The 22,453-nt window shown below is 58.2% G+C and overlaps 1 protein-coding gene across 1 annotated transcript in view; it reads right to left on the minus strand.

Annotated features, from left to right (window-relative positions):
• Positions 1-22,453, minus strand: part of COL27A1 (collagen type XXVII alpha 1 chain) — a 124,788-nt gene that overhangs the window by 2,744 nt on the left and 99,591 nt on the right. The window contains exons 37-59 of the mRNA XM_008155255.3: positions 22,267-22,374; positions 17,629-17,682; positions 17,413-17,520; positions 16,337-16,390; positions 15,142-15,195; positions 11,119-11,175; positions 10,869-10,922; positions 10,298-10,351; positions 9,966-10,019; positions 9,507-9,560; positions 9,317-9,424; positions 8,743-8,850; positions 7,806-7,913; positions 6,034-6,087; positions 5,523-5,585; positions 5,104-5,157; positions 4,911-4,946; positions 4,777-4,794; positions 4,537-4,572; positions 4,212-4,238; positions 3,202-3,267; positions 2,096-2,264; positions 940-1,049 (exon numbers count right to left, since the gene is read on the minus strand). Of these exons, the coding sequence (XP_008153477.2) occupies positions 940-1,049; positions 2,096-2,264; positions 3,202-3,267; positions 4,212-4,238; positions 4,537-4,572; positions 4,777-4,794; positions 4,911-4,946; positions 5,104-5,157; positions 5,523-5,585; positions 6,034-6,087; positions 7,806-7,913; positions 8,743-8,850; positions 9,317-9,424; positions 9,507-9,560; positions 9,966-10,019; positions 10,298-10,351; positions 10,869-10,922; positions 11,119-11,175; positions 15,142-15,195; positions 16,337-16,390; positions 17,413-17,520; positions 17,629-17,682; positions 22,267-22,374 (1,608 nt within the window). The remainder of the gene's footprint in view (positions 1-939; positions 1,050-2,095; positions 2,265-3,201; positions 3,268-4,211; positions 4,239-4,536; positions 4,573-4,776; positions 4,795-4,910; positions 4,947-5,103; positions 5,158-5,522; positions 5,586-6,033; positions 6,088-7,805; positions 7,914-8,742; positions 8,851-9,316; positions 9,425-9,506; positions 9,561-9,965; positions 10,020-10,297; positions 10,352-10,868; positions 10,923-11,118; positions 11,176-15,141; positions 15,196-16,336; positions 16,391-17,412; positions 17,521-17,628; positions 17,683-22,266; positions 22,375-22,453) is intronic.

Below are 22,453 nucleotides of genomic sequence, written 5' to 3' on the forward strand. Positions count from 1 at the left end.
CTTTCAATAACTGACCATTGGGGCCACCTGTCCTTTCTCTTCCTGTGCTTTGAATTCCCACTGTTACGTTTTAAATCCACCAATAGCACGAGCCCGCGGAACCCCAGGTGCAGCCCCAGGGGAGCTACGTGGTTTCCAGTCTTGTAATCAAGGGCATCTCACATCATCATAAAAACTGTGAGGGCTGGTCCAACCACAACGTCGGATATTGACAGATTGAGACCGGCACCCCACAGTGGTTCATTGTTCCCCGTGGGGTGGAGACTCAGAGGGGCAGTGACGCTGCCAACCCAGGGGCCAGCTCCGGCCTCACCCCTCTGCCACGTCGGAGTCAGAGGGGAAAGGGCCTGCTGGACCGGGAGCTCCGGCTGTGGGGAGAGTGGCGAGGCTGCTGTGTTTCGTGTTGAATCCCGGCACATGGCAGGGTCTGGACTAGTTGGCCAGCTGGCTCCTGAAGACTCCAAACTCTGGGTGGGGGAGTGGTCACACTGCCACCGCCTGCCTTGGCTTATTGTTGAGTTGCCCTGAGCCACCTAAAATTCTCAGCCCAAAGAGGGGCACCTGGTAAGCGGGCAGTGAACATTCATTTAATAGTTGCGCGCCCAATTCTGGCGGCTTGCCCCTGGGGAGCGGCCCCCTGACTTGTTTTGTGCTGACGGCTCATGGTTCTCCAAGCCAGGCCAGCTTGGCCAACGACGCTGCTTTAGGTATTAGGCAAAAGGTCCTACTTGAAGAGAGAACCACTGGCCTCAGACGAGTCAAAGGGGTTTGGATTTAAAACAATTCATCCTCAACGTACAGATGAAGAAACGGAGGTTCAGAAATGGGAGATGACTTCCCCAAGGCCAGGCAGCCAGACCAAAACCTGGCTGGGCTGTGGCCCGGGCAGGGTGGGGGCAGAGAGGGCCAGCCAGCGGGGGGCCGGGAGCAGACGGGTACCTTGGAGGCCGTGATGGGCTTGAGACACGTCTGCCCACCGTGCGTGAAGTTGCAGGAGACTTCGATGGTGTCGGACGAGCAGCCAAGGTTCGGATCCACCCAGTAGGTGCCTGCAGGAAGCAATGGGGTGCTGGTGTATGTGTGTGGGAAGGGGCCCAGGGCTTGGTTCTGAGGTGGGCCCCCCACCTTGTGACCCCTGAGCTCCGGTTGGATATGAAGTCAGGGACGGGGGAGCAGAAAAGGGATTCGTGAGCCACAGATCTCTGAGCAGAGCCCCTGGAGGGGCACAGAGCTGAGCACGAGAGCAGTGGCTATTGGGAAATGTCCACTTTCCATCGGGGACACTGAGGTAGAGAGGCTGAGCCGCTTGTCCAAGAGATTTAGGGATGATGTAGTGGAATGGTTTCTCCACGGAGGCGAGTGATACCCCTAGGCTGGCTGGGGGACCCATAGATGTCCCCAAGTATCGAGAACTTGAAGCTGTGGAGGCTCAGACCTTGGGCTGAGCCAGGACCTCAAGGGGCTGATGGCTCTCTACCCGCTTCGCACCTGCCCCCATCCCTTCTGCACTTCCTCCACCCCTCTGCACCTGCCCTCACCCCCTCTGCACCTGCCCCCATCCCCTCTGCTGGCACCTGGTTGCCCCACTGAGCTTCTGAGGGAGCCACAGGTGTCGCAGCTGGAAGAGTGGGCCACCCAGCCACTGGCCACCTTCTCGGGCAGCGAATGGAAGGGTGCTCAGGGCGGTGCGGTGGCTGCCCGGCTCACAGGGCCTACATTCGAATCGGGTCTGTCTGCCTCCAAAGCCATGGTCCTTCCAGGGACGACATTAGCTCACACGGACAGAAGGGAATCGGATGAGGTGCGGAGCCCCCTCCCGGCCTCTCCTGGCCCTCGGGGGCTTTTCCTGCCAAAGCTCTGGCCTCCTGCACTGACATGACTGTCCCTGTTTGACATCTGTAGGCTCCGGAAGGATGGGACCCCTCTTCTGAAGCACAAGGCCTGGCTCTGGGGCTCAGCAACTGCTGGTTGAGTGAGTAAATGTGCCATCTCTCTTGAGGACTGAAACTCGGCCCTGCTCCCCCGGGGTCCCCTCGGCCCCGTCCCACCCCACCCCAGCCAGGAAGTGAACTCCTAAGATCCCAGGCCCCCGTACCATCTGCCATCTTCTGCTCGCAGTCCATGAGGTCCCGGCAGACCCGGGCGGGGTTCTCTTTGGTGCCCAGGGGCGTCTTAATGCTCTGGATGAGGTGGCTGAGGTAGTGTAAGGTTTTAAAGATCTCCCCTCCCTGGTCCAGCACCAGCCGGTCCGGATGGCTGGAAACCTGTGGTGAGGAGAGAGCCATCAGCCCCTTGAGGTCCTGGCTCAGCCCGAGGTCTGAGCCTCCACAGCCCCAGGGGCATGGTTGGAGCAGGCGTTGGGTCTACTCTACTTAAAGAAATTGGGGTTCAGGGATGGACTGGGGGGGTGCTGTCATGGGGGCTTAGAGGCTTGAGAGGAGCGGAGGGCAGCCTGGTCTCTGGTGCAGGGTGGGCAGGTGTCCACGAGCAAGGCAGCCAGGTGCGCAGAACACTGGGGAATGGCCCCAAATCCTTCCAGAAGGGGTTGGAGGAGGTCTTGCCCCTGACCCTCGTACCCCCCATGGAAGAAAAATAATGGGCTCATCCATGCTGCCCTGGATTGTGAGCCCCCAGAGAGCAGACTGGCATCAACTTTCCCAGCACCCAGGTCAGGACACATGGAAATGCATGTAGGAGGTCTGAGCTGGCGGGCATGGGGGTGAGTTCCCTATGGGGGAAGGAGGCAAGGCAGCAGAGGGCACTCCTGACAGGGGTCTGACTAGAGGACCCCGAGAGCCTTCTCAGGCTGGAGCCCCGGAGTTGAGATGACGATAGGCCGGGGGGCTTAGCAGAGCCCTGTGGGATGGCCATGAGCTTCCTGCTCCGGGCAGACTGTGGCCTGAGCCGTGGGAAGCTGCTGTGGGTGCTGGGCCAGGCGAGCATCTTCCTGACTCGGGCCAGCAAGAACGCTGACACCCTGCGGGGGCTTTGGAGGAAAAAGGGCTCAGGGACTGGCTGTGTGACCTTGGCTGTGTCGCCATCTACTCCGAGCCTCAGCCACATCCTCCCCCAACTGTGGTTGTGAGATGCCCGCCAGGGCTATGGAGGGCTCGGTGCAGGCCACGTGAGTGGGTCAAGGACCACACGTTATTTCTGTTTCCCCCAGGAAAGGATCCCACGTGGCAGGGCTCCTGGCGGTACCTCTGCTCTCAGTGCTCCATTAGTGTCCATCCACGTCTGGAAAGCTGCCCCAAGGTCATCTTGTTGCTGTGCAGGGAGAAGACAGGGTATGCATCCTGGACCCCCAGGGTCTGAGCGCCCCCTCTCCACCCCACCCTCCCAGCAAGGTCCTGGCTAAGGCACAGGCCCTCTGTGGAACTCTGTCCTTCCTCCCCAGGCAAACAGAGTCTGGCCCTTCCACACCCTTCCTTGAGGCACTTTGTAGCTCATCACCCTCAGGTTTAAGTCCAAACTCCTCAGCATGATTGCAAGACCCAGCCTGAGTGCTGTGGCCTCTGGCCCTCCTCTCTCCCACATCTATTCTGTGCACAACACACTACCATACGTCCAAGTCCTACATGCCATGTTTTATCTAGCCACGGGACCTTTGCACATGCTGCTCCCATCCCTGGAACACTCTTCCTCCCTCCAGTGCTCCATGTGGCTCCCTCCTAGTCCAGTGGTTCTCAGCCAGGGGCGATGATGCCCCCTAGTGGACATTTGACAATACCTGGAGACCGTTTTGGCTGCCACAACTGGAGGGTGGAGGGTGCTACTGGCATCTAGTGAGTAGAAGCCAGGGATGCTGCTAACCATCATACAATGCACAGGACAGCCACTCCAGCAGAGTCATCTAGTCCCAAATGTCAGAGGCACACAGGGCCCCCAACCTGCTCTCTCCTGAGACTCAGAATCTGATACAGGAGAATCCTCAGCAATCCGCCGACCTGCACCAAGTGTACCACCAGGACCCAGGAGCCGGTGGCTGGAGCGCCTTCCTGGGGTCACAGGGCCACATCCCAGCTAAAGTCTGGGTTTCCTGCCTCTGTGGCCTCAGGACCCAGGGTCCAATATGGAGTGACAAAAGGACCCAGGCATCCCCACGCCCAGCTTAGGGTGCTCGCCACTGTGGCCAGGACCGGGGTCAGCTGCCAACCTCCCCTTCCCCAGGCCTTCCCCAAGTAGACAAGAGAGAATGCTCTCTGACTTACAAAGTGGATAGGTCTCCCTGGAGGACCCTGCAAAAGAAGGGGCCGGGTCAGTATTTGACGGGGACTCGGGGCTCGATCTCAGGGACTGTCAGGAGCTTACAGGGGCTGACAGGGCATGAGAGGGTCCACCGGGATGGCCTACTCTCTCTCCCGGAGGCCTGGCCCCACCCGATGGCCTACACTCTCCCGGAGGCCTGGCCCCACCCGATGGCCTACTCTCTCCCGGAGGCCTGGCCCCACCCGATGGCCTACACTCTCCCGGAGGCCTGGCCCCACTGGGATGGCCTATCAGAGTCCAATGGGCACCGAGCACGCAGTTACCTACCGGTGGGCCAGGTCGCCCTCTGGGGCCGGGAGGACCCTGGAGGAAGAGGAGAACAGTGAGGCCCTGGTCAAACGCCTTCCATCTTCCCCCACCCGGGGCTCCTGGAGCCGACCTAAGACCCAGGGACAATGGTGACCCTGGTACAGATGGGTACAGACGGGATGACGGGCCCAGGAACCCAGAGTGCCTGCCCCAGTCCCACTCCCCCACCCACCGGCCCTCACACCCGAGCCCACTCACCCTCGGACCTTGCAGTCCCTGGATGGAGACAGAAGCGGGAGAGAGAGTTAGGAGACCTGGCTGAGCCGTGCTCATATCCCTGGAAATCCTTCCTCCCCCATCCCTGTAGCCCGGCCCCCAACCCATCCACTCACCATGTTCCCTTGGCTGCCTTTGTCGCCTTTTGGACCCTGCAATAAATGATGGCCCCGTGAGAGAGGGCTCAGAGGGAAGCCCCATTTCCCAGATGGGGAAACTGAGGCCCAAGCTAGCTCTGGGTAACAGGGACAATCTGGAACCAGGAAGGCAAGGGGAACCAGTGGTCTTTGGCCAACCTCCTGCACATACCGGGCGTCCTGAAGGTCCCAAGATTCCAAGGGGCCCGATGATGCCTTCTTTTCCCTAAAGGAGAGAGAAAGGCTTGTGTGTCCTTGTCCCAGGGACTGGGGGATAGTCACAGGGACAGGAGGGCAAAGGGCACTGTGCATGTCCCAAGGGAACAGAATGGAGGCTTCCTTGGACAAAGGCCAGGCCATGCACCTCCTGAGCCCTCCCCCCCCCCCCATGTTCCTGGGGGTGGGCTACAAGAGTGGGGTGAGGGGAGCAGGTGAAAGGGGGGCTGGCAGGAACGGCATAAGTAAAGGTGTGGAAGTGGAAAGGAAGACTGTGGGCAGAGGGGCTTAAGACTGAAGGGGCCCAGCTGATGGCTGGCCAGCCTTCGACTTAGGGCCACTATCCCTGCTGGGACAGAGAGGAAGGGGACTCACCATCAAGCCAGGAGGCCCCCGAGGCCCCTGGATGCCTTTGAAGCCGATGTCTCCAGGGGGTCCCTGTGGGAGAAAGAAGTCTGTCTGTGTCCAGTGGCCACTCAGGGGCCCCCGCAGCTTTCCCAACCCCTGGCTAACCTTTGGCCTCTCTGTCAAAGTAACGAAGTTCACAACTATGAAGCAGGTACCGGTATGCAGGCTCAGGGCTGTGTGGTGTATGTCTCCAGTCTTACTTAATTATTACAGCAACCCTCTACTGTTATTATGCCCATTTTTCAGATGAGGAAACTGAGGCTTGGAGAGACCAAGTGAACTGGCCTGAGGTACACAGCTGGTAAATGGTGGAACTGGGCTTAGAACCCAGGTTGGCTGGAATGTGAGTCCCCGGGACAAGATGCCCATGCTTGGTTCTGGTCATGTAAGTGCTCGAGAAAAGTTTGTTGACAGAATAAATGAACGAGTAGGTAGATGGACGGGACCCCAACAGAAACAGTGGGGTGGGATTCTGTACCTTGGGTCCGAAGAGGCCAGCTATCCCTGGGAAGCCCATCTCGCCAGAGTCACCCTGTGGGGAGAACAGGATGAGATGGTGTGAGTGGGGCCAGGACAAGGGTGCCTCAAAGTCACCTGGGACCCCTGGGCCTGCCTTTTCCCAGGGACATCAGCCACTCTAACATGAGATGATCAGATGAGTATGAACAGTTCACAAACCAGAAACCAGGTCAATCTGGGTTCCTGGGTTGGGGGGTGGTGGGGAAAGAGCCTGTGGCCTCTGTCAGATGGGAAAGCAGAGGCCAGCTCAGGGATTCCACGAGGAACTCTCCAGAACACTCAGGATCGCCTGTCTCAGGCCTTCAAGGAAGAGAATGAAAGGACCCACAAACCATTCCCGACCCATACAAGGAATGATCCCCTAAAAGGATCCCAGTAGCTGGGGGCCTATGTGCCAGGCACTGTGCATGCACTGTCATACATGCATGTCCCACACCAGCCTGGCTCAGAGAGGGCAAGAACTTGGTTCAAAGTCACACAGCCATTATGTTGGGGAATGCACCAGCTCCAGGTCAGCTGGGAATAATTCGAGAGGCCTGGAGTATATGGTAGGTGTACGTTAGCTTTGAAAGAGATTGCCCAGCTGTTCTCCAAAGCGGCTGCACCAAGTTCCATTCCTATGGGAGTTCCAGTTACTCCACACCCTTGCCACCACTTGGCATGGTGAGTCTTTTAAAATGTTCACCATTCTAATAGGTGTGCAGTAGCATCTCATTGAGGTTTTAATGAGCATTTGCCTGATTAATAATATTGATCTTTTTTTTCCACATGTACTTTTTTTTTGCCATATGTATATCTCTTTTGATATGTGTATTCAAATATTTTGCCCAGCTTTTTAGTTGAGCTGCTTCTTTCCGTTTTATTGAGTGTTGAGAGTTCTTTATATATTCTAGATATAAGTCCTTTATCAGACATACGATTTGTGCTCCTCCTAGTATGTGGCCTGTCTGTTCTCTAAACAGTGCCTGTTGAGGGGCAAAAGTTTTAATGAAGTCAAATTGATACAATTTCCTTTTATGGATCATGCACTATTCTTTTTATATATTCTTAGATTCAGTTCCCTACAATTGTATTGAGATGCCTGGGCTGGATGGCCTAGGTTGCAGGTTTGATCACCGGTCAGGCCACATACAAGCATCAACCAATGAATGCATAAATAAGTGGAACAATAAATCAATGTCTCTCTCTCTCTCAAAATAATTAATAAAAGTTTTTAAACTGTATTGAGAATTTTTGTATCTATTTATGAGGTATATTGGTCTGTAGTTTTCTTTCTTTGTAATTTCTTGTCTGACATCAGGGTAATGTTAGCCTCCCAGAATGCATTGGGAAGCATTCCCCTTTTGGGAAGAGTTTATGCAGACTTGGTATCATCTCTCCCATAAATGCTTACTAGAATTCACCAGTGAAGTCATCTGAGCCCAGGGTTTTCTTTGAGGGAAGCTTTTAAATTACAGATTCAATTTCTTCCATCTGTGTTAGGCCATTGATCTGGCTGTGATCCGCCTCTCCTCATTCTGAAGGGACCACTCAGATCTCATCTCTCAGCCTCCTCCCACCCACTCCGCTCAGGGGAGGCAGCGTGGCAGCTGGGACCCAGGGATCGTGCTGCTCTGCCCTGTCACAGAGCAGGCAGGTGGCTTCTGGGTCCGTGCGTGCGCATGTGTGAGCGTCAGTATTTGTGTGTGCATGTGAGCGAGTGAACATGTGTATTTCCTGGGGTTCACTCACCGGCTGGCCTTTGGATCCAGGCTCCCCCTGGTTCCCAGGAAGACCTGTTCCGCCCTCTGTCCCCCGCTTACCGGGGGGACCCAGCTGCCCAGGTAATCCACTTTCACCCTTTAGGAAACAGACCAAAGTGAGCAGTCAGAGGGGGAAATGGTTCCAGGGGAGGGGAAGGGGGAACCTAGGAGGCAGCACAGAGACTCCACAGGGTCAGTGGAGACCTCAGAATGGTGGGGTCCACCTGTGGCGGGGCCTCAGAACGCCAGCCTCCTTAAGAGGAAAGTAAGTCTCTTTACTCTGGCGTCCCCTCCACTCTCCACTCGGCCTCTCCTCTTTATTGTTCCTTCCCAACAGACCATGCAGTTGCCACCTGCACACCTGCACTCACACCGCTCCTCCCGCCTGAAAACCACCTCCCTCTTCTCCTTTAAACCCGCCCTGGGCCAAGGCCACCTCTCCCCCTGCCTGCTGTCCTCTCTCCCCAACTAAACCTTGAGCTCAGGAAGGACGAGAGCCATGCCTATCTCACTCATCTCAATCTTCTTCCTTCATATCTAGCCCTGGGCTCGTACTGACTCATGGCTCCCCGCCCCCCCTATCCCTCAAGGAAGCTTTTTATAAAGATGCCTTAGAGGAGGGTCCCAGGGGCAAACAACATCTATTGTTCTACAAAGGCCCACAAGAGGGCGCCCACGGACAACTCAACAACCAGTTAAAGGGCCAGGGCCAGGGAGAGGGCAGTGTTTATAGCTACCTGAACAAACTACCCTTGAAGTTAGGTGGAAGCTTGGACAGGAGCCCCTGGGAAAGGTGGGCAATGTGGACTCCATTTTCCCACAGGCCCTGGGACATGGGTGCCCATGTCGGCATTATAGTCAAAATCATTCTAGAACCCACGGCAGAAAGGGTGAAGGGGGGATAAGCGTATTAGTAAGTGTCTGACCTTGAATCCTGGGGGTCCCTGTGCTCCAGGCAAGCCGGCCACACCTGGATTTCCTCTCTTCCCAGCAGGACCCATGGGGCCAGGAGTCCCATCAGCTCCTTGCTCCCCCTGGAAAGAAAGAGGGCAAGGAAGATCTCTCATGTTTTGGGAGAGGCAGCCAAGGAGGCGGGGTGGCTCAAAGCCTGGGGGGGACTCTAGGCGGAGCTGGGGTCAGGGAGGTCAAACTCCAGCATGGAGGTCACCCCCTCTACCCCCGCTACCCCGCTGTGTGAAGATGGCTGGACCAGAGGGATAGAGGAACTGAAGACTTGAGCGTAGGGAAGGGGAGGGGTCTTAAAAGCCAGAAGCTCATCCACTGGGCAGGGGATGCCTTCTGGGTGCTGGCATGGAGGAGAGATGGTCGGGAGGGCCCCGCTCCCAGGTCTCAAGGGAGGAGGCCATTGCTCACTCGGGGAACCTCTGGGTATGTGGGTTCTGCCCTGCTCCTCCTGCTCCATGGCCCATGGCCCATGGCAGCTCCCTCCCCGCCATACACACACCTCATCTCAAATGGAGGTGCCCAAGTCCTGCTCACCTGCTGTCCCAGTCGACCATCCCTGCCAGGAAGCCCATCTGGTCCAGCGACACCTTCAGGGCCCTGTCTCCCCACCACGCCCCGGGGCCCCGGCAGCCCCTGCAGGCCCTGGGGGTACACAAGAAGCGTTTGAGGGTTTCTGGGGAGGGAAGGGCGGTGGGTGGGGGAGGAGAGGCTGTGGGCCACTCACCTGGATCCCCCTCCGTCCTGGAGCCCCGGCCTTGCCTTGCTTTCCCTTTGGTCCCTGAAAAACCAAGGGCCGCCTGATGGAGGTCGCCTGAAGGTGCGGAACCCCAGGAGCTCTAGCAGCAGGGCACTGAGAGGGTCAGGGGCCCAGCCCCTCCACCGCTCGGACCTCAGCATCTGAATCTGCAAAAGGGCCCGAGTGCCTGGCCTGGAGGCCCAGCGGCAGAGCTGGCCTTGGAACCTGCCGGCTGTCCCTGACCCGCTCCGGGCCTGTCTCTCACCGGTCCCGCTGCAGGGGCTCTGGGCATTGGCAGCTTCCCGGTGGGAGCCTGAGCCCCCCGCTGGCCGGTTCCCCCGCTTTGCTATGGCCCTTCCAGCCCTGCCTCCTCCTTGCTGTGTGCTGGGGCCAGACTCTCCCCTTCCCAGGGCCCCAGTGTCCCGCGTGGACACCCAGCCCTCTTACCTCTTCCCCTTTCGATCCTTTGGGTCCCGGTCGCCCCCGGGGTCCCGGATGCCCCTGCAAACCAAGGTGAGATGACGCAAGGCAGCCCCAGGATTCTCTCCCGGGGAGGGTGGCCAGTCTCCGCCTGGAGGGGGAGGGTGGGGAGGGGTTTGGGGGTGCAGGCTCTGGGGGTGCCCCCAGGATCAGGGCAGAAGAAACCAGAATGGGCTGCCCCAGGCCCTCCTGCAGGGAGGGTCCCTTTAAGCTTTAAAGGGCCCATTCTTCAATTTCCCCCATAGCGGCTCCACCCCCCTCAGGGCAGGAGAGGGGACAGGGCAGGAAGCACCACTCACGGGAAGGCCCTGCTGGCCCGCATTTCCACAGAGGCCGGGTACACCCTCCTGTCCCTGGAAGTCAAGGAGAGACAGGTGAGGGGCCCATTCTGGAGGGGGCGACTTTCAACCCGGAGGAGCCCCGGGGAGCCCTTGCTCTTCCTAGCCTGTGTCACGGTCCCTCTGAGCCTCAGCTTCCCCACCTTAGAGCCTGCTGAGGGCCCAGGGCTCACGTATGCATTCCGTGGCTGGGCTCCTGCTTCTGCTCCCTGCTTCTGCTGGGAGGGCCGTCCGGCACAGATGGGGAGACGGAGGCCCTCACAGGGAGGGGTCTTTCTCCCCCACGGCCCCCTCTCTCTCCCTCAGAAAAGTCTCGGGCCAGGCCCTACCCCTTTCAGCATGAATTACACCCCGAGCCCTCTTTCAGGGGCCTGTGCTCCAAGCCTGGGCACTCCTGGTGGGAGGAAGGGCTTGTGTCCAGGTGAAGGCTGTTCTGATCCCAGGTAGCACGTGCCAGGGGAGGGGCCTGGGGCCGAGGCACGCCCCCTGTAACACTCGCACCGCAGCCAGCAGGGGGCGCTCCGGTACTTACAGGGTATCCAGGGTCCCCTGGCTCCCCGCGGTCTCCTCGATCACCCACAGGGCCCTGAAGGACGAGGACAACAGCAGCAATGGGCCTCCAGGTGCAGGGGATGCCTGACTGACCTGGGCCTCATTGGCCACGCCCTCTACGGAGCTCCAAGCAGCCTCCCCCCTGCTCAGCCTCCCCCTCCCCACACAGCAGGAGGCCGGGGTCCACCTTAGCCTTGGTCCAGGGGATGAAAGTTGGAGGGGGCGCTTACCGGATCTCCAGGTGGCCCGGGGGGCCCCTCGGCCTTGCCGTCCTCGCCCTGCTCCCCCTGTGGACACAGAAGCAGCTTTAGGACAAACCACCGGCTCTTGGTGAATCTGGGCGATTCCAGACACTCCACCCACACTGGGGCCGGAAGGGTCTTCCTCAGAGATGGAGACCAGCCTATTAGGGTTACAGGTGGGAGACAGGCCAGAGAGGGAAGGGGCCGGCGTGGGGTCAAAGCCAGGCCTGAGCGTGGAACCAAGATTGTGGCACACACAAGAGTGCTTGTTAGCATCCCCCCTGAGCACCCCCAAACCAACGCCTCCGGCTGTGAGCTCCCTCGTGGTCAGGTAGCTCTGAGCTAGTGGTCACACCCTGCTTTGCCCAGGACCTTGGAGCTCCTCTTCCCAGCTGAGAGATGGGGGTGGGGTGAAGGGGGCAAGAGAAATACCATGGAGGGGGTGGGATTTCATGAAATGATGCAGCACTCCTTGCATGATGCTCAGCAGGGAGTGACAATAATCCCAACAGCTGGCGTGCGTGGGCACTGCCACAGGCCGGACACGGGCTCTCGCTGAGTCCTCCCAGCAGCCCTATGAAGTGGGCACTGTTAGTATCCCATTCTACAGATGAGGACACAAAGGCACCGAGAGGTGATGTGAGCTGCTCAGAGCTACTCAGCCCTCAATAGAAGCGCCCCTTTCTGCAATCAAGTGGGCCAATAACCGGCTTTAGGATGAACCTCCGAGCCTCGACGGGAGCCCCAGAGGAGGCCCTGGGCTGCCCCAGGTTGCACTCAGCAGGGGACCACCTTAGGGGATTTTGTCCGTCAGACAGTCTCCGGTCTGCAAAGTGGGACCGGAACGCCTAGCAGCCTTGCTCTGAGGGCCCAGGGAGGAAAGGCTCGTGTAGCTGTCAGCACGCTACCGCACACAGTAGGGCTCAGTCCGTGGCTGTAAGATTGCTGCTGCTGATAATAACAAGAGCAGGACAATGAGTGGCATAGATGTAAGCGGAGTTTAGAGCGCAGGTGCTTGGGCCATGGCAGACCACACGGGGCCCGGGTCCACCTGTCGGACAGGTGGCTGGACGCCACATGCCAGCTACATGGAAGGTGTACACAGAACAGCAAGTGGCAGAACCTCAGGCCTCAGGATGTCCCAGCCTCAGACAACACTGGGGTCGCCTCCCATGGGGCGCATTCTGGGCAGGGGACTCAAGCCAGGGCACCTCTGAGCCCCCTCGCTGTCAGCAGGGATGTGAAGGGGAGGGCGGAGAGGCAGCAGAGAGGGGAGCTGTGCCGGGGGCTGGAGCCCATCCCAGGCACGAATCAGGCCCCAAGGCTGGCGGCGGGAGCACCTTGGCCCGGGGCCTCTGTGGCTCCTGCGGGCAGACATGGAAGGCAGGAGGGATTTGGCCCCAGGCCTAGAACCGGTTGTACCCAGGAGGGTGGCCCAGGGCGTGGGGCTTCCCTCTCTGCCCTGTCCACTCTCTATGGCTCTGTCTGGGGGCTCGTCCCGCTGTGGGGGGAGGCTGCTGGACGGGGGACTTGGGGAAGGGGCCGTGTTCACCTAGCGAGTTCTGTGTGCCAGGCATTTTAGGAGGTATGCCTCATACGTTGTCTCATAGAACCCACCCCTATGCCGCTGCCACTGCTGCCCCACTTTACAGATGGTGAAACTGAGGCCCAGGGAAGGAAGGGTCTTCGCCAAAGCCACACAGAAATCAAGGGGCGGTCTGGGCCAAAAGCCAGCTATAGCGATCTCTCCCTCTACCCCGCATTGAGGCTGTGGTCTGAGGATGCATTTTTAGCAGCAGAGAGAGCTGGGGGAGCCCCTGCCACCCTTCTCCCTCTTCCTAGGGCAGGGGTCCTCAAACTTTTTAAACAGGGGCCCAGTTCACTGTCCCTCAGACCGTTGGAGGGCCGGACTATAGTTTAAAAAAACAACAACTATGAACAAATTCCTATGCACACTGCTAAGTCGGCTGCTAAGCAGGACAGGCAGCAGCGGCAAAAACACCCGGCGGGCCGGATAAATGTCCTCGGCGGGCCGCATATGGCCCGCGGGCCGTAGTTTGAGGACCCCTGTCCTAGGGTCTCATCCCATCACCCCAACCCCTCTGCCACTGCCTTCGTGGATACATATCCCACAGGGAATTTTCCAGTGAACAGCATATTGGCTCACCGAAGCATGTGCCTCTGGCTAGAGAAGCTAGGTCTGGCCTGAGACAGAGTCTGAATCCTGGTCCCGCCACCCTCCCACTGACACGGAGCTGGTCCCGGAGCGCCACGGAGACTGGGTTTCTCCACCTGTCATGTGGGACTCTGATGCCTCCGTGTCGAGGTCAGGACGAGGATGAGGGAGAATCATGTGGAAAGAGCTTGTAGTTGGCTCTTACGCTTCGGAGGGCAGGTCTCCCCAGGACCCTGCTCTCTCTTCCCTCCCAGCCTGTGGTGGACTATTCATCGATGTTACTATTTTTATTTTTGAGCTCATTAGGGCATCATTCCGCAGCTCCCACACTAGATAAATCATCATGAATCCATACATGCCTGTTGCATTGCCGGCCAATGCATGACCAAACGGATCATACCATGCGAGTCAGAAAATGCGTCTGGCTGACATATAGGTGATGTCTGGCTCAGCCTTCCCAAGGTACCCGCCCACTTAACAGATGAGGCAATCAAGGCTCAGGGAATCCAGGGGCCCCACCCAAGGCCCCAGCAGACTTATAGCAGACTTGGGATTTGGGTTCCACTCTCAGCAGCCGTAGGGACTACTTCTGGGGCTGTAGCTGGCCCGGAGCAGAGAGGAACCCCCCTTTTTTAGGGTCTGTGTTAACTCCTCCTGCACCAGACTGTGAGGGCCCAGGGGGGACTCTGGGAACCGAGAGGCACTTGCTGCGGTTTCCCGAGTGATGTCAGAGCCTGTGGCTCACTCTGATGGCAGAACTGTTCCTCTCCAAGCGGGAGGATGGGCCAGCTGGCCAGCAAGCCGGGCCAGGGTGATTCACCCACAGCGGGAGGTAGTTAGTGGGGAGCTGACTCGACAAAGTGAAGGAGGGCCGAGGAGGCAGCGGGGCGAGGAGGCAGCGCGGCCGCCCGCTAGCGAACCTTCCAGCTGAGCCATCGGGAGAGGAGGGAGGAAAGGAAGAAGGAACCTAGAGCCGCTAACACAGGACTCAGCGATGGTCTCAGGGCCAGCGTGGCGCTGCCGTGGGTTCTGACCCAGGCCTGATGCCCTGGACCTCTGGCGGTCCCACCTGCACAGTGGGGGCAGGGCACACCCATCAGCAAGGTTCCTTCTAGCAACTCCTCTTCCTTTTTTTTTTTCTAATCCTCATCTGAGGATATTTTTTTCTATTGATTTTTTTTTTTTTTAGAGAGAATGGAAGGGAGGGGGAGAGACAGAGAGAGAAAAACACATCGACTGGTTGCCTCCTGCACGTGCCCAACCAGGGCCGGGAATTGAGCCTGCAACTGAGGTATGTGCACTTGACGGGAATCGAACTCAGGACCCTTCAGTCCATGGGCTGACACTCTATCCACTGAGCCAAACTGGCTAGGACACAACTCCTTTCCTTTATGGCATCTGGAGCCAAGGGCGGGGGGCTCCGCCTCGTGTGCTCCTCTGTGGTCAGTAAATCTGACTCCTGCGTCCTTCCCGAGCCCCCTCCTGGCTCTCGCTGGGTGACCTCATTCCCCAGCAAGGCTCCGGCTCCCCTGTGCATGGGGGTGAGGGAATCCGTACTTTTAGTCATTGCGTGACTGCTGTCTACTTGCCTTGCTGGACCGAAAGCCCAGGAGGACAGGGACTGGGTCTGTTTTGTCCTGGTGCCGGGCTCAGAGACCACACCCCGTACATGCGTGGGGCATAGGTCTGAGGGCTCCTGCCTGCTGGCCGCCGTGGTGTGAGCAGGGCTGAGCCTGCTGTGAACGTCCCGTGCCGTCCCAGCCACAGTGCCCAGGGGCTCGCTCCTGCCGGCCCGGGTATCAGGGAGCAGCTGCTTCCCACAACCCAACACCCACCTTTTCGCCCTTTGGTCCCGGAGGCCCGAGGGGTCCCACGGTGCCTTTGTGTCCCTGCAGGAAACAAGAAGGCGAGGCATGAGGTGAGAGCATGGGGGCGGGAGGACTCGGGAGGGACTTGATGAAGGTCAGGGACTCGGAGATGGAGACACTGGGCTGTGCCGCTGGGGCCTGGCTCTGCCCCAACTGGCTGTGTGACTGCTGAGCAAGCCCCGGCCTCTCTGGGCCCTGGCCTCCTAGGCTGGCCGTGTGGGTCCCAGATACACCTCCAAGGGTGGGTCCGCTTGGGTGGTTGAGGGCTCTGACCTCCGTGCCCTGGAGCAGGCCTGGGGCAAGACCGTGGGAGAGCTGGCGTGTCCTCTGGGGCAGGGGCAGAAGGCTTACCTCGAGGGCTTGCCCAGTCCCTGGTCAGACCGCACATATGGGTTCCCCCATGGGTACCCAGCACCCTCTCTTCCAGTTTCCATCTCCTTTGCCTCTCTCGCCTGCTCTCCACCCCGCTCCTCCCCTCCCTGCTGGACCTCTTACACACACAGGACCCACCGCTAACTGAGCAAGCTGCCAGGTCTTGCACACACCCTGAGCCTCCCCGAGCCTCTGATTCCCTCTCTGAGCAAGCCCCGTGCCGCGCCGGGGCCTGGCGTCCCAGATGTGCAATGTGGGTTTGGCTCAGCCACCTCCAGGAATGCCAACTGGGATGCCAAACCGGGCCACGGCTCTTTCCTCCCACAGAGCGCAGAGACGAGGTACACGGGGCACCCAGAGAGGGCGAAGGACTCAGAGAGGGTGCAGAGGGAGGATCTCTGTCCACCCCACCCCGCCTGGCCACCGATGGGCCCCCACCCCACCCCGCCTGACCACCGATGGGCCCCCACCCCACCCCGCCTGACCACCGATGGGCCCCCACCCCACCCTGCCTGGCCACCGATGGGCCCCCACCCCACCCCGCCTGACCACCAATGGGCCCCCACCCCACCCCGCCTGACCACCGATGGGCCCCCACCCCACCCCGCCTGGCCACCGATGGGCCCCCACCCCACCCCGCCTGGCCACCGATGGGCCCCCACCCTGGTGTGTGGGCCCAGGTGCTCCCAGGGGCAGGGGAGACTAGGACTCTCCAAGGGCCGCAGGGCTGGCCCCCAGGTGGGAGGTGGTGGAGGTGGAGTTGCAGAGGGGGAAGGTGAGATTTCCTTACATCGTAGCCAGCCAGTCCCGGTTCTCCTTGGGCCCCCATCCGTCCCGGAGCGCCCTACGAGAGGAGGAGACCGCGTTGGTACGAGTGTGGCTCTCACAGCAGGGACTCACTCTGTCCCCCGGGCTCCAGCCAGCTGAGCCCAGCAGCCTGGCACGTATATTTCACCCAGAACCCAGGCTGGAGGTCCAGGTGAAGAACAAGTGGCCTTGTCCCCTCTGTCCTGAGGCTCCCCTCGTCCCCCAGAACCTTCCTTCTCCCAACTCCAGTGGTTCCTGAGAGCCGACGGCTCCATTTCCCCCAATTCTGTGAGCAGAATGGTTATAAAAAATCAAACGATGTGAGTTGACGGTTCCGTGATATGTAAAACAGAGGCAACAAGTATTCAAAATGCCCCTTGCTAATTAGTTTACTGTTTATTACCTCTGCTCGGAGGTTAGCACCTGCGTGGTGGGAACGCTAGCTAACAGCGCGCCCTGTGCCTCTGCCCCGACCGCGCATTCCGTGACATTCCGTGACGTCGCGTTGGCGGCTTGAACTCAGCCCTGGTGGCAGCATTTCCACCAGGACACGGGCAAGTGCCCCGGCCAGCACGGCTGCTGACCACACACACACTGGCAGCTCGGAGATGCGGGTCACCCTCGTCTGCCCCCCCACCCCCCTGCTCCTCTTAGGGTCTCCTTCCCGCTGCAGCGGTCACCCCTGGCCAGCGATGGCCCGGGACAGCGTCAGGGCCGCCCAGGGAGCACAGCAGCTTCGCCTGACCCCCGTGAACCTGTTTCCAGGGGAAATCTCCTCGTTCAGGAAAAGCACACCCAAGAGTCTGGTTTGATTAAGACTAAGACTAAGCAGGGCTCATTCATCTGGGTCTTCAGGGGGCCAGGACCCGTCAGACTGTGTTGTGTGCACTCTTCCAGCTTCCGCAGGTCCCCAAAGGGACCGTGATGCAAAGGGAGTGGCTGAGACAACAGGGGTTCAGCCGACAGCTGGAGTGGGGAGACCTCCCTTTCTGCCCTTGGCCCCTCTGTGCCATGACTGACACCACCCACCCCACCCCACCCCACCCAGAGAGTTCTCACCGTTGGTCCCAGGCTGCCCCGGGACCCTTTAGGGCCTGGGGTGCCAGGGGGTCCGGGGTCTCCAGGGGCTCCCATCTCACCCAGCTGTCCTTGGTAGCCCTTGGCACCCTGCAGCGGGAGGAGAGACAGGCCGTCACCAGGCCTCTGGTGGGAGGAGGGGGAGAGGGTGGGGGCCACAGGGGTGGATCATGGCAGGAGGAGATGGGGAGATCTTACCTTGGCCCCGGTCCGGCCCTTCTCGCCTTGCTTCCCTGGTTTTCCTTCAGGACCCTGAGGGAGAAGGAGGAAAAGGGAGGAAAAGATGAGGAATGAGGGACCACTAGGCGGGTCCACGCAGCATCACAGCACTCGCTCCGGAGGCCGACTGCCTGGGTTCCCAGCTGATTCTGCGCTCCATGTCCCTGTGACCTTGAGCATGACCCAACTTCCTGTGATGGCGTATTTGTCTGCAAAGTGGGGGGCAGAGCTGAGGATTCGACCTGGTGATACAGTGTCGTGCTTACGAGGCGCCTGGTCCACAGTCAGTGATGGGTAAATGGCTGTTGTCATGGTTTCCGTTAGGTGCCCAGGCTGTCCCAATGCGAACCGCTCCCTGCACTGAGCTCTCTCCATGCGCCGTGAATTGTTCCATCTGCCTCGCGACCCTGAGCCTGAGGCCCGACTCAGACTCCCTCCCATAGATGGTGGCAGCTGAAGTGCCCAAAGGTAAAGCCTTGATTCCCGTCCAGGGCTCAGGGTGCCCGCCGGTGACACCAGGCAGGCAGGAGACATGTTCCAGGCCCTCCCTCCTCTCTGAGATACTGAGCGCCACTCCTGCTGAGCCCTGAGGTCACATCCCACTGACAGGGTCCCCCCCTCTCAGGAGCTGGGGCTCAAAGGGCTCCTCACAGGAGGGCACTGTCCCAGGAAGGTCAGCTGCCCTTCCCCACTCTTCCACTGGGGCAGCGGTCGGCAAACCGCGGCTCGCGAGCCACGTGCGGCTCTTTGGCCCCTTGAGTGTGGCTCTTCCACAAAATACCACGTGCGGGCGGGCACGTACAGTGCGACTGAAACTTCGTGGCCCATGCGCAGAAGTCAGTTTTCGGCCTGGGCGAGTCTATTTTGAAGAAGTGGCGTTAGAACACTCCAGGGGCCAAAGAGCCGCATGTGGCCCTCGAGCCGCGGTTTGCCGACCACTGCACCGGGGCATCCAGGATACCCCCTTTAATAGGCCTCGCTGCCTCTTCCCCCCAAGGCATCCCCAAATGCTACTCTCTCCTGCGCTGCCTCAAGTGCGGGTGGGGGGCAATCTGGCTTTGTCCCCACAGTTACCAGGAAACTCAGTTCGAGGCAGGGGTGGGGGCGGTGAATGAGTGTGTGAGAGAGATGAGACAGCAAGAGAAGGAGAAGAGAGTCCCAATCCTGGACCACACTGGGTGGGGACACAGCGGGTAAGGCAGACAGCACTTCTGGCTGGAAAGGACATCCCAGCTGCCCCCGGAGGAAAGTCCCTTGAAGGCCCACACCTCCAAGGGAGCTGCGGAGAACATCTATGTTCTTGGCAGGCACTGAAGAGCTGGTTTGATTCGATCCCTTTGGCTGCATTAGCAGAGGCACATGTTCTAGGATGAGGGAGGTGATGGTCCCCTCTCAGAATAGAAGGTGCCTTCTCAGAGGAGAAGGGGTAGGAAGAGGGGATCCTAGAGGAACAAGGGAACACCTGGGCTAAGCCAGAGGGACTTGATTCCCGGTGCAGATTCGGCAGCTGCCCTGAGGATGGCCCGTGGAGGAATCTTGCAGGCAGGCCGGCTTTGATTTAGTATCAGGGACAAATGTCGGCTCCAAAGACACAACAACGTGGCCTAAGGGTGTTGGAGACGACAACTTTGTGCCAAAGGGAAGTGCCAGCCACACATCCTGGGGACCTCAAGCCGTAAGGAGCAGTGGCCCTGCATTCAGTGCTTGAGTCTTCATGGGACCCTGGACAAGCTACTACTATTGCCACTGCCCTTCTCTGTGCCTCAGTTTCCCCACCTTTACCACGAAGGTCTTGAACTAGCCTTGTCCTGTCCATGCACAGCTACTGAGAACTTGAAATGTGGCTACTGTGACTGAAGAACTGAACTGTAATCTGATTAAGTTTTAATGACCTTAAAATTAAATGTAAAAAAACGGACAATTAAATTATTGGAAAACTTTCAAGTATGTTAGGGACAACTTGGGATATGAATCTACATTTTCAACTGTGCATTTTATGAAACCTAAATATAGACCCAGTTTTTTTCCCCTAATAATAATTTAGCATCTGAATTGAGAGGTGCTATATGTATAAACTATACGCTGAGTTTCAGACACAGTACCAAAAGTGCAAAGTACCTTATTAATAATTTTTATATCGATTACATGTTGAAATGTTTGTATCTGGGATACATTGGGCTAAATAAAACGTTACTACCATCAATTTCACCTGTTTCTCTTTAGCTTTTAAAAAATGTGACTATTAGATCATTTTAAACCACACACGTAGCTTGTATTCTGTTCCTGTCGGACAGCCATGGACTTGACAATACCCAGGTCTCTTGCTCTAGTAATAAAATCCTAACAAGGGCCATGGCCTCAACCATGGCCAGGCAAAGTGTCCACACTCTACCTCTTGTCTCATTCAGTTCTCAACACAGAGCTCAGAGGAAGGGATTACTCCTCCCATTTTAGAGCTGAAGACACCGAGGCTCAGTGGGACGAGGGCCTGGTCTGCAGGTCACCCAGCCAGGTCAGAAATGAGACGTGAGCCCTCCGTTTCTAGGTCTCCCTGGGCCCAGGCTGCTGCTGGCTGGGGAGTTGTGAAATCAGGATACAGGGGCTGGAGGGCTTTGCTGGTGGACAGAGGTGACTGCAATGGCCGACTCCTGATCTGAAGGAGAATGAGTCAGTGCCAAAGCGTCCAGTCCAGGGCCAGGGAGACGGAGTCACCCCCCGGGCGGGCGGGCAGCTGGCCACTTGTTCCGACGGCCCTCGGCAGCTGGGAGCCTCCCCGTGGTGTGGGAATCCCTGAGTAAGTGCTGGCGCATCCAGTGGGGTGAGGCCACGGGGCCAGAAGGAAGACTTTCGCTGGGCCCCCATCCATATAGATGTATTTCTGGAAAGGCCCTGGTGGCTCATAAAATTCTATTTTTAAATACTCAACTGTTTCCAGTCACAGAGTGGGAGATACTTGTCCTGCAGTCCTGATGCCAAAGAGACTCAAATACAGGGTTCTCACCACCGCCGTCACCCGACACTCACTCAGTCTGGCCCCAATGATCCTCTTTCCAGCTCCAGTGACAACAAAATATGGGCATAACACTGCCACCACCACCACCACCACCACCATCACCACCACCACCACCAGCATCTCCATGTCCACGGTCACCACCTCTGCCACTGTAATCACCGTCGCCAACACTATCACTACTACTATCGCCACTGCCATCATCATCTTCACCAAAATCCCCACCACCATCCATCATCACCACCACTACTACCACCATCACCACCATCATCACCACTATAACCACCACCACCACCATCACCAACACTATCACTACTACTATCGCCACTGCCATCAACATCATTACCACCAAAATCCCCACCACCATCCATCATCACCACCACTACTACCACCATCACCACCATCATCACCACTATAACCACCACCACCACCATCACCAACACTATCACTACTACTATCGCCACTGCCATCATCATCATCACCACCAAAATCCCCACCATCATCCATCATCACCATCACTACTACTACCATCACCGCCATCATCACCACTGCAACCACCACCACCATCCCATCACCACTATCACTACCACTATCATCATCATCATCATCGCCACTATAACCACCACCACCACCACCAAAATCCCCACCACCATCCATCATCAACCACTACTACCACCATCACCGCCATCATCACCACTGCAACCACCAGCACCACCATCACCACTATCATCATCATCATCATCATCACCACTATAACCTCATCACCATCCATCATGACCATCACTACTACCACCACCACCACCACCACCACCACCATCATCACCACTATCACTACCACTATCATCATCATCATCATCACCACTATAACCTCACCACCATCATCATCACCACAATCACCAGCTTCTAGTCATTTCCTTTCCCAAATTCATAAAGGCAATCTTTTATATTCCTGTTGAATTTTAGAAGGCGCTTTCCTATCCTGTTTTCTCTTCATCAGTGAGAAAACCAAGGCTCAGAGAGAGGCCGTGATCTGTTCAAGGTCATGCGGAGAGTGAGATCAAGGTCATGAGCCAGATCTTAACCTTTGGACTTTGGGTCCGGGGCTGTTTCTGCTGCACACTCTTGCCCTTTCCACAGTTGGGATACGCAAAAGCTCCCGAAAAAAGGGCCCCTGGAATGTCGGGACTCAAAGTGATCTCAGCACACATTCCTTCCAAACCCTTCATCACACCGAGGGTAGGACCCAAGGAGGGCAAGGGTGTGTGGGAGGTCACACAGCAAGTTCCTGAGGGGGAATCGGGGCCAGCGCCCTCCTGATTAAATTCAGTGTGGAGGGTGGGGGTGGAGGGTGGGGGTTGGGCAGGATGTGGGCAGTGGGGTGGAAGGGGGCCGGTTTGTGCAGGGTTCATGCTAAGGAGAGCGATGTTACCCTGACGGTACTGGGGAGCCATGGGAGGTTTAGGCAGGAGAGGGAGGACCACAGCAGAAGACCCTGAGGTGGCTGCTGCCAAAAGGGCCCCCTCCCCCCGCTGCAACTGCCTGAAATAGGCACGAATGTCATTTGCTCCCAGGAGCCCTCCGTGTGGCACGCAGCCATGTACACTCACCCGGACGCCAGTGATGCCCGGCAGGCCAGGGGGGCCATCCTCGCCCATCAGTCCCTCCTGGCCCTTCTCGCCACGCTCACCGTCAGGCCCTGGGTCACCCCTGTCCCCCTGGGTGGGAAGGGTATGAGGAGAAGAGAGAGAGAAAGAATAAATTAGTCATCAAGCCCAACAGGGGACCCAAACCTCA

The sequence above is a fragment of the Eptesicus fuscus genome, chromosome 15, assembly GCF_027574615.1.
Source record: "Eptesicus fuscus isolate TK198812 chromosome 15, DD_ASM_mEF_20220401, whole genome shotgun sequence".
NCBI lineage: Eukaryota > Metazoa > Chordata > Mammalia > Chiroptera > Vespertilionidae > Eptesicus > Eptesicus fuscus.